We start from the raw sequence: 11,542 nt of genomic DNA, 5'->3' as shown, positions 1-11,542 counted from the left end.
TTGGTAAAATTATATTTATAGATAATATATATATATATGATGTGGAAATCCATTAAACTCATTGGAGTGTTATGGAGTGTGGGTATAAAATGATAAAGTTGTATGGTGAGTGAAATGCTGATGTGGCAGTCCATGACACTCTCGTAAAGTATCATGCACTGGAGATGCCCTTTTAAACATCAAGACATGCAGATGGACATTGAATTAGATGCTGCCTCTGTCTCTAACCAACTATATTTTAAAGCAGACATTTCAATAAATTAAAAAATCCAAACATCGATACTACTTGGTGATTGATTGTTGGCATCATGATAAGCGTAAATGACCATTTGTAGGAGGTACAATTAATACATATGCTTTTATAAACACGAATGATATTGTTTTTTTAAGTTACAAATAGCGATATAAGTATAAATTGAGGGATATGTAAATATTCGCATCCATAGATGTTGGTTGGTATAGAAAACAGGCCACTTGCTTGCATTTAAATATATCTCATTCATTTACAACAAAATCTAAATGAGAACAAAATGTTACAACTTGATGAATTGGTTCAAGCCTGGGATCATGGCATGGAGTATACCATTTGTATACTGGAACTAATCAACCTATCTTCAAATATATATATATATATATATATATATATATATATGTATGGATGTTTAATTAGGACCCCAGCAGCTCAAGTACATGACTTTTCTCAAAGACTCCTCCGATTGACTTGTTTTCTCTAGTTGTAGGCCTTTGCTTGAAGCCATGGCCACCGGTGATGACAGGTTCTTTGTGTGGGAGATTGACCGGATATATATATTGGATTTGGCGTGGTGGTGGATGGTTCTGATGGTGTGGTTCCATCGTGCAAACCCTTGATCTTTGAGTGCCTCTACCAATCCAACGGTTCCAGCCACCAGCCATGCTCTGCTTGTTGAACTCATGCTATCTCAAGATTGGTGTTTCTTTTTTCTTAATTTGAAAGTAAGTTGTAGGTGATGACGAAGAAGAAGAAGGATGGAATGGGGGTATAAATAGATGTCTAGTTTTTATGAGATCAAAACTGGAAGTAAGAGCCAATGGTTTTAGAGCATCCAATTCCCAATAATACCCTTCCATTTCACTTGGCAGCTGGCACGTACACTTATATATTATTTATTGATTTTAAAATAAAAGAAATATAACATTCTTATTTATCAGTTAGATTCGGATAAAAATAAGAGTTACGTGTAAGAAAGGTAAGAAATAATTTTCATCTTTGGATCAATCCTAATTGAAGATAAATGCTAATGCGATGCATCGAGATCATCGAATTAGTCCCCGTGATGAGCACAATTCATGAGATGTGAGATTAAAAATGATGAAGAGTCTGGATTATTTCTTACACTTCACACTATAACTTTTATTCTCACACGATTCTCTTTCTCCTATATATTGACCAACATGGTACTTTACCAAGTTTTTCTCCCATGCCATATGCAAATTCTTTTATGATGTACCAATTGACTTTGCATGGTACCTAACATTTTTTAGTTGTTTCATGTTGATATTGGTTTTATACTAATTTCATATTATAATGTAAATGTTTAACATTCAAAGTTCAATAGTGAAATAAACAAAAGTCAGAATTGTTGTTAAATGAAACATTCTAACAATTTTTGTAACAAACAAACAGTGATCAAATCTGACATAAAATTAAATGCTCAACAGGATAATTAAAGATGGAACAGTAATTAATGATTTAAAAACAAAAATAAAATTTCATTTTTGTTGTGTTATTCAACACCAATAAACAACAAAAAATGGCTTGGCTGTATGTTCCAAGTTCAATCCCTTTTTTTTCTACTAAAAAATCTTAATAAGATGAGCTCTATGGTGTTACTCAATAGTGGCCAGTATTAATTGGATGTGAGCCATGGTTTTGTATGCTTTAGAATCAATTTCACATCACATATACACCCGTCTATATATAATTAATAGATTTCATCATTAATACCAAATATCGTACATAATTACAAGTAAAATCTATCTATGCATCTAGACACCAAAAGCTGAAACAGATGATTTAATTGGGACCCCAACAGCTTAAATACATGACTTTTCTCAATGACTCATCCGATTGCCTTATTTTCTCTTCCATTCCCCTGCTAGAAGCCATGGCCACTGGTGATGACAGGTTCTTGGTACCAGAGATTGACCGGAGATTGGACTTGGTGTGGTGGTGGATGGCCCTAACGGTATAGTTCCACCGTGCAAACCCTTGATCTTTGAGTGCCTCCACCAATCCAACGGTTCCGGCCACCATCCATGCTCTGCTTGTTGAACTCATCTTTTTGAAATGCTTTAATCAAATGGGTTTTCCTTGAAATGTTGCAAGCGTTTGATGAAGATGGGTTTAAATAGATGTTTGGGTGGAGAGTAAAATAGCCCCAAGTTTTAGGTTATAAACAGGGGGCAGCCAACGGTTTTAGGGAATTGAGTGACAACTACCACATGAGGCAGCCACGTGTTGCTACCGAACTTCTAGTTTAGATTAGACTATATTTCTATTTTGGTCCTTAAGGTTTAGTTGAAAACTTTGAAGTGGAACTTAATTTTTGATTAGTACAAAAACCATTCTTGTGGTTTTGTACTATGTTCTAAAAATGGTCCATAATAGTAATACTAACTTAAGTGACGACCATTGTCTTTTTGCCTCTTCTCCTAATTTTTCTTTTAAAGAATATATATATATATATATATATATATACATGTATATGGGGGGAAGAAGCTGTGAGTTTGTCATTTTGTGTTGTTTTTACATTTAAATTTAGATTGACGGTGTTGAGGTCAAGTAAAAGGGAAAGGTGGTGGTTGATCCGTGTAGGAGGAATAAGGGGTGGCCGGAGATGGTGACTTGGTTTCTCCAGCGGTAGGAGTGGCGAAGATCATTCCTGTTTACATCGTCTTCCTCCACTCATACAACAACAATGTGTATGTGTTTGTATATATATAATATCAATAATATACTATAATATTTTTCAATTTGTTGAATAAAAAATTTGGTAAAAGTAAGGCAAAAATGAAGATGTCTCTCACTTATTAGACAATTTTTAGCAAAGTTAATTTAAGGGACTAATTTTAAAACAAAATGTAAACCATAAAAAAAGATTTTTTTGACTAATTAAAGATTAGGTTCCACTTTCAAAAAGATTACCAAACTTGAACTTCACTCTTCAAAGTTATGTATCGTTAATTTGGTAATTGCATATCATGAAAATCATTTTTAACTTAACATGGAGAAACTTGTGTTCCAAAACCAGGGCCGTCTCTGGGGAGCTTTGCACGAACGCAAATCCAGGGCCCAGAAATGTCAAGGGTCTAATTTTTTTTCCTTAAATACAATAACAATTTAAAAGAATTTAATAAATTAAAGAAACATAAAAATTGTAGAATGTAATAAAAGACAAAAAGAATTTAGTAGATAATAAGGGCCCAAAAATATATCAATTAATTATTTTAGAAAAGAAAATAAATAAAAAATTAATTGGTCATTCATTATATGCTATTGTTTATTGCATCTCTAAATTTTTTTTATCTCTAACAAGGACCAATGATATTTGTTATTGTTATCTTTATATGATTGACAGTTTTCGTGCTTCAACAATTCAATATTAAGATTATATGTTTGCTATTGTTATGTATTTTTGTTGAATATTTTTATCAATTTCTACATCTATTGATTATTGTTATTTGGTTATCTTGTTATAATTTATCTATTTTTGGTTCCACATAAAATATTTTACTATTGTTTGACAATCAATCTATTGTTCTTATAATTTATAATGTGTTTCATGGTTTTGTGATTAATTAATAAAAAATTTCTACTAGATGTATTTAGTAATGTCTCTTATATATGTCATGTTCCATAAACTTTTAATCTCAACATCTTATTTTAGTTGAACAAAAAAAAGGAAAATAAAATTTAAATATTTTCATCAATTGTTTGACTTATGCATCTTTCATTGGGATTTCACCATACCACAAGATTCTATTTAAGTGCTTAAACAATCATTTGTTGAGCATGCGTATTATATGTTTAATTCATTATTTATTCTTACTGGATCTCAATGGATCATCTTTTCTTTCATATTTTTATTGATTCTCATTTGTCTATTTATATAGAAAACCTTGATAATCTTCTTTATTATTAATCTCTCATTGACCCCTCATGACTACTTCATTCACACGAATTCTTTTTTTGTATCAAAATAACACATATTTCTTGTTATTAAGATTTCCTTCTTCAGTAAATTATTAGCATTTCTTATACTCAATTTTATACTAATGAAAAACATTTATTGAATTTTTTTTCCGTACTTACTGAGGGTCAGTATAAAAAAAGTGATCTTTGACGCCTTTAGGCATAACATGTTTCCGCCACAAGTTATAATGACGACATGTTGTTATATACTATTCTTGATGATAAATGGACTTTTAGCGACGACAAAAGTTGTTGTCTTATTTTTTGCAGTGGGCTCTGTTTTTATGTTTGTCCAGGACCTATAAAATGTTATAAACAAGTGTGTCCAAAACCTTGGATCACTTGTTTTACTTTTGTCCTACGCTACGCCATCTGCCACCTATTATCATCCATAACAATTATTAAATGTTGAATATAGTCTTCCATTTGGAAGTTTTGTCCTACCTAAGAAATGAAGAAAAATATTTATTGCTTTATAAATCCTATCCTATTGGTTCATGGTGAACTCATGACTGAGAGCATAGTGGCATACAATCCATCAACAACAATGACATAAGTTTATGATCAAAGTTATAAATTTTATTCAATTTATTAAGATTAAACAATCACAAGTATATCGGTGACTCATACAATCAAATATTTTTAAAAAAACAACAAAAACAAGGGATGTCCATCCATATTTCCTACACAGCTTGCTAACGGTTTTAACCTTACTTTAAGAGAGCTTCTAATATTTTTTTCACAATAGATGATTTTTACGTCACTTACCTTAAAGGACGGCATGACAAGTAATAAGAATCTTACGTGGTAAGAGGTATGACAATGATTGTAATCTTATCCAATAAATAACGGTGGTGAGTTTTACTCAAGTTAACACCTACTTGATACCCATAATCTTATATGCTATTTTGATGGTAAATAATCCCTAAAGATGGTAAAGCAACACCACCAAACGTTTCCGGATGAGCATTAAACAATTTCAATTTAGAGTTACTACTTAGAAGGTTAAGAATAGTAAGAAGTTGACATCATCTTCTCTAATCCTATGTATAATGTGTATTTGAAATGGAAATGGGTAATATACAAAAGCAGCCCCAAGGAATTCTCTGTTAGAGGCGGCTGATGGAATGCAAATGGATAACGGAGATATGAAGCAAAAAATTTTTTTATTAAAGAAGGTTAATTTTAGGGGGAGCACGTGCACCTTATGGTGCTAACGTGACTGATAGTGATGGCCAAAAATCGATCTCGGGCGGGGCCCAAGATTTTTCATAATCGGTCATAATCGGTTCCGGTCGAAAAATTAAGCCTGATCAAGCTTTATTGTAACCGGTTACGGGCCACCGATCCTGGTTCCGGTCCCAACCAGTCCCGGTCAATACAAAATAATATTTTATTTTTACTTTTTTAATAATATATATTTTTAATACATTATAAAATTTGTAATTTGGTCACTCAAATACACTTTAAAAATGCATTTTATTATAATTAAAATTATATTGTCTTACAAAATATAGGGAGAAACCGATAATTGTGAACGTTTTTTTGTATTTTTTGCGAATCAAGAACTTGGTATGTAAATCCCTCAACTAAAACACTTATATAGTTATATATAGTGTTTAGAAAACAAATAATACAAAAAACAGATACATTTTAAAAAAATAGCTACATTTATTAAAAATCGGGCCGGGCCTGACCATAACCGATTCCGGTAGGTCCCGGTCCCTCGAAACACCACAAATCCATAACCGGTGCCAGATTTGGGTCCTATAACCGATCCTTACCGATCCCGGTCCTCCGACGCTCCTGGACCAGACCTGGACGGTATGGCCATCACTACATGGTGACTCTACCGCTTATTGGGTTTTATCAAAAAAACGGAATATAATAGATTATAGAGTTTAGGCTTGGTTTGAACTTGCATGTTATATATTCAATAGGTTAAAAGATAGCAGTGACAATTTTTTTACAGTTTTTTCTGTTACTTAAAATTTAATCAAACTTAATTAAAATCATAGGACAATTTTTATAATTTAAAACCGTCAACAAGCCTATAAATATGAATCAATCATATCAAATTTCTCCTAACTTTTTTATTCCTTCTCTCTTATTTTCTACAGAAATGACACTCATAGAGATTGAAAGATTTATTGTGTCCCTTATCCAAAAGATTAGGTAAATCATGGGGTAAATTACTTTTAACCCAACAACTAATAGTTATTATGAGGATGGTGATTCCAAATCACATCCTAATCTTGTTTGTCTATAGTTTTCTGCAATAAATTTATAGCAAGGATAATTTTGTTCTAACAACTATGTTAAATGTTCCTCTAAAATAAGGAAAAAAAAATTGACTAGAAAAGAAAGAAAATATAGCATATATGTCTCTTTTTCTTCTATTTTAGAGGAAAGCACAATTGAACCAAATTTTTCTCAAATCTTCAAATAAAATTAAATAGTATAGTTGTTACAAACTGAAAAGTATCTAACAACATAATTGTATGTTTGTTATATTTTACTTTTAACTTGATTATAAAATAATAAAAAGTTTAAACAACTAATTCGGAAAAATATAAAACTTGCATATTAAGGATGCATGGTTTTATGGCCAAATACATTGTATACCATACCCATAGAAGAAATGAGCTTTTCCAGGCCTCACACTGTTTTGCCAAAAAACGTGGTGCTCTTCCTCTTATCTCATACATCTATTTATACTGCCATTTTCAACCTTATCATCCAAACATATTTTAAATCAATCTTATTTAACTAGTAGAGTCACAATTCATTCTGAATCATGAGTTCAACGACCAAAGCATGGGTGGTGGCCGGAACAGTTGGATCAGTGGAGGCACTTAAAGATAAAGGCTTTGCACGATGGAATTACACCATTAGCCTCATCAACCGCCATACTAACTCCAACCTCCCATCTTTCTCGCAGGCCAAGAAGCTATCTGCCATGGCTAAAAACCAATCCATACAAGAGAAACCAAAACAGCCTCAAGAGTCTTTGAGAAAAGTCATGTACTTGAGTTGCTGGGGTCCTAACTAAAATTTGATCCTAGTTTCTGTTTTGTTAATTAGATTGTAGATGATTAGATTAGCGTACGGATCCGTTTCTGATCTGTAATAATTATATCATAAATATAATGTTTTCTTCTAAATGATAAGACCATCTCCAATGCCTACACCAAAACAATACCAAATTGGTGGGGTCATTAATACCAAAAATTGCTTCAACTCCAACCACAGAACATATATGTCATTTGAACAGAAACATGATATACGTGCATTTATCTCCCATCTGCTGCATTTTGCCATTTTTTGCAATCCGGTTGGAGATATCCTTAAATACCAACTCATTTACCGCTATGAAGTTTAGATTTTAGTCTTTTCTTACTATGTATAATCGATGTCGCTATAAAAGTTGACAATAAGAGAAGATTCACATCAAATCGTTTCCAAGATCATGATCAGTCTAACTCTATTATGATATAGAATTCTTGATTGAATTCAAGCAGACATGGCGGGGGCACAAAAGATGAGGACTATACAGTAGAATTAATGACCCAAAAAACCAGTAGAGTCAAGTTCCTGAAAATGTGCATTCTATATATGTAGACATATGATGTGGCAAATGTAGAGTTGGTACCTTAGACAGCAGCCAGAGATGGAATGAAATGGAAACAGCTGCCATTGATGAAACGTCGATTCTCAGGCGTAAAATCCGAAAGCTGGAAGATGGTCTTTGGAAAGAAACCACCATGAGTACAACGGCGGCTCTCCGTGGTGAAATCACGGAGCTGAGAGATGGTGTTTAACACAAACTTGTATTGTATAAGCTTCCCAGGAAGTTCCAGTACTATGAATGAATCCTCTTCTCTTCCTCCTAACACAAGAGATTGCACCACAAAATGAAGCCCTAAACGGGTGAGCATGTTGGGACAAACCCTAATAACCTCTTCAAGATCGACATGATACTTGATGGACCATTCAGAATAGTCTTTGTTAATTTCATACACATTCAATCTCCGAAACCTACAGCAACGCACAACAAGAAGCATGCCATCACGAGATTCGGTTAAGAATTCATCAAGAATTGTGCCATAAATGGTGGTATCAGGTGTATCTATATCGATATAATGAAGTAGCTCCTCGTCTAACTTCAAATAGACAAGCCGATTTGGGAAACTCATCCAATGAATGGCATTGTGTCCGTAGACACCTCGATCAACATCTACTAAATCATCCATACGTTCATTTGAGATCTTCCACTTCCCTGATTTGGAAGAGTAAATCTCAATCATCATAACTCTGTACATGTAATTGCATACCACCTTGTAATGAGATGATTTTGAAGGATCAAACGCTAATGTCATACAACAAAAACCATCCGGATTGAAATTGTTTAGTGGCGGAAGTGTGGTAAATCGATTGGTGGTTGGATTGTATATGTAATACTTTTGAAAATCATTAACGCAGAGGAGTAAACCATTGCAAGATTGTAAAATCTTTATAGCACCTGAGTCAAAACGGAGAGTCGTAAATGGAGGTCTATTCACCGTATTCCCGAAATCCAGTGGCACGTAATGATATTTAGACCGAGCATCCCAACCTTCAAAAAAGAGACCGGAAGGGGGATCGGGGTGAGGGTTTCGGAGGAGACCGAAACTATGACTTTTGATAAAGAAGTTCCACTGTTTTGATACGGACGTGAGTCGAATGAGTGTAATCACCGGTAACCTTAGAAAAATTTCGGTTAAAAGATCTTGGCTAGAATCTATCAAATCAGCAGCAGATGAATTTGACGATGAACGACCGGAAGTTGAATTCGCTTTCACGTCTGCTGTATTCATTTGCCGCATGAATGTTAGGGCTCTTTCTTTGTTCTCGGTTTCCAAAGCGGTGGTAAGCGTCTCCGGCCAAACATAATTTTCCGGCGAACCTCTACCGATCGTTTCCATGAGGAATGCGCAAAGACGAAGTTTATTGTTTGGCGCCTCTTAATCTAATTGTGAATTTTAAACGCCTCAAATTACTCAAATGAGGGATTTAATTTCAAACTTAAAGATTATCACAAAAATGGTCCCCCAACTACTTCTTAGTTACCAAATCTGTCCCTTAGCTTGGACCATGCTTAAAAGCGAGCGGTTAAAATCCTATTTTTATTTGTTAGATTGGTTAACAAGTTAAAGTGTCCATAAATCATAATCATATAAGTCTTAGGGGTTGTTCGGTTCCTTTTTCTTAAGACCTGAATGAATAAAGCTGTATGTATTGATAAAGTTGTCTGAATGATAACATATAAGTTGTCGTTCGGTTGTTGTCTTGAATAATCAGTCTGAATGACATAAATAACTATTTTACCCCTTAATGTCCATCCAATCTAACTGGTTTGGGTTTTTCCCACAGAGCTAATGTCACAGACCCAATGAAGGAGACAATCTGGGTTTTTTTTACCTTTATGTAGACCTAATGCCAAAAATCAAAAGCATCAAATACATGAACCCTAAATAAAAGAACACCCAAATGAAGGAGACGAGTCAAATCTATGAACTGTAAATAAAAAGAACATCCAAATGAAAGAGACGACATGGATTTTGAATGAGTAGGGAGAAATACCCAAATCTTTGAACATCCAAAAGCAAACCTTCACCAAACTCATTCAAAATCGCTGAGGAGGCACTGGAAAGCTTGAAAATCAAAAGAAGATCGATGATGGCAATAAGGATGACTTGATGAAAATCAAAATATGACACCGGCGATAGTAGTCACTGGAAGACCGACGATAGTACAGGAGGCGCTGAAAGGGAAACGTTGAATCCGCCACATAAGCTAAAGATGGGGAGAGTAAGGAGCAGATCGAGCTTCATTCTAGTGAGTTCTCCCAGTGAATCAAGCTTCATTCCAGATAATGAGAATCGTTTCCATTTCAGGTAAGGTAGAGGGTCTGTTAGAGAAGGATAAAATGAATTTAGGGAGGACGAGACGTGTTTTTTCTAAGGGTATCGAGGGAAAATGACCAACTTAGTGTACATGACTCTACTTTAGTAGTTGAGCGATTCAACCATCGACTGACCAAATAATCCCATACCAAACATTTAGATATGGTTGTGCGAATAAGCCATATGTCTTATCTAACCCATTAAGCAACAAACCGAACAGCCCCTTACTTGTTTATAATAAAATTATTATATTGTTTTTTTTTTCTATTATATCATGCTTGTAAATATACTCTATAAAAGATTAAATACATTAAGTAACAATCTTTTCATAATTTTTCTTATTATAATGTTATACTTTTATTTTTCTTCATTATAATACTTTACTTTCAAATTAATTTTCATTAAAATATTATACTTTAAAAATTTTATCAATTATAATATGGATAACTTACTACATCAGTTAATTACTTAATTGATTTGGATTTTTTGTTTATGTAAGATGATTTGGCAGACACACATGTTTGCTTGCATGACCTATATAAAACCCTTTAAATTTGAAATTCAAAGTAATAAAATAGTAAAAGAAAGTCATTTCGATCATTCTCTCATGCTCCCACAATCGTATTAATCAATTTCAGTATCTAGGATTTGCCTCTCTCTCTCTCTCTCTCTCTCTCTCTCTATATATATATATATATATATATATATCTTATGTTATACAAATTGATACCAAAAGGTGAATTTTATTATGTCAAAGGAGGTTTACTTATACAACAAGAGTAGGACAAAAGAAAAGGAAGGAGACTACAATTGAGGGTTACACATGGAAAGGCTATATATAATGGAGAGGAGATCAAGGAAGTAATTACGGTTATATATAATGGAGAGGAGATCAAGGAGGTAATGATGGTTTCCAATACTCCCCCTCAAATTGGCGCATGTAAGTTCCGAATGCCCAACTTGACAAGTAACGTTTGTAATAGGTGAGAACCAAGTGGTTTGGTAAGCAAGTCAGCAATTTGCTGCTTTGAATTGATGTTAATGGGAACAATCTCTTTTCGTTCAACTCGTTCACGAACAAAGAAGCAATCCATTTCAACGTGCTTCGTTCTTTCATGAAAGACGGGGTTGTTAGCTATATGGTTTGCTGCTTGGTTGTCGCAGAACAACGGTGTAGGACCAACCACCGCGACATCAAGTTCCTCCAACAGCCAACGAACCCATATAATCTCACTAACTGCAGTGGCCATTGCCCGATATTTCGCCTCGGCCGAAGAGCGTGATACTACAGACTGTTTCTTTGACTTCCAGGAAATTGGGGCTCCCCCTAATAGGAGCGTGTAACCCGACCTCGATCGTCTAC

The 11,542-nt window shown here is 34.0% G+C and overlaps 2 protein-coding genes across 2 annotated transcripts; both read right to left on the bottom strand.

Moving 5' to 3' along the window:
- Window positions 1-1,962: 1,962 nt before the first annotated feature.
- LOC112528374 lies at window positions 1,963-2,398 on the bottom strand. Its single transcript, XM_025139392.1, has one exon. The coding sequence runs from the start codon at window positions 2,318-2,320 to the stop codon at window positions 2,057-2,059; it is 264 nt and encodes an 87-aa protein (XP_024995160.1). The 5' UTR covers window positions 2,321-2,398; the 3' UTR covers window positions 1,963-2,056.
- A 5,489-nt stretch (window positions 2,399-7,887) lies between these two features.
- Window positions 7,888-9,198, bottom strand: LOC112528527 (F-box protein At5g07610-like). Its single transcript, XM_025139555.1, has one exon. The coding sequence runs from the start codon at window positions 9,196-9,198 to the stop codon at window positions 7,888-7,890; it is 1,311 nt and encodes a 436-aa protein (XP_024995323.1).
- Between the last annotated feature and the right edge of the window lie 2,344 nt (window positions 9,199-11,542).

Source organism: Cynara cardunculus (assembly GCF_001531365.2).
Source record: "Cynara cardunculus var. scolymus isolate 2C chromosome LG 15, CcrdV1, whole genome shotgun sequence".
Lineage (NCBI taxonomy): Eukaryota > Viridiplantae > Streptophyta > Magnoliopsida > Asterales > Asteraceae > Cynara > Cynara cardunculus.
Note: the sequence above shows the minus strand (reverse complement) of the source record. Positions and strands in the feature narration are given on the sequence as shown.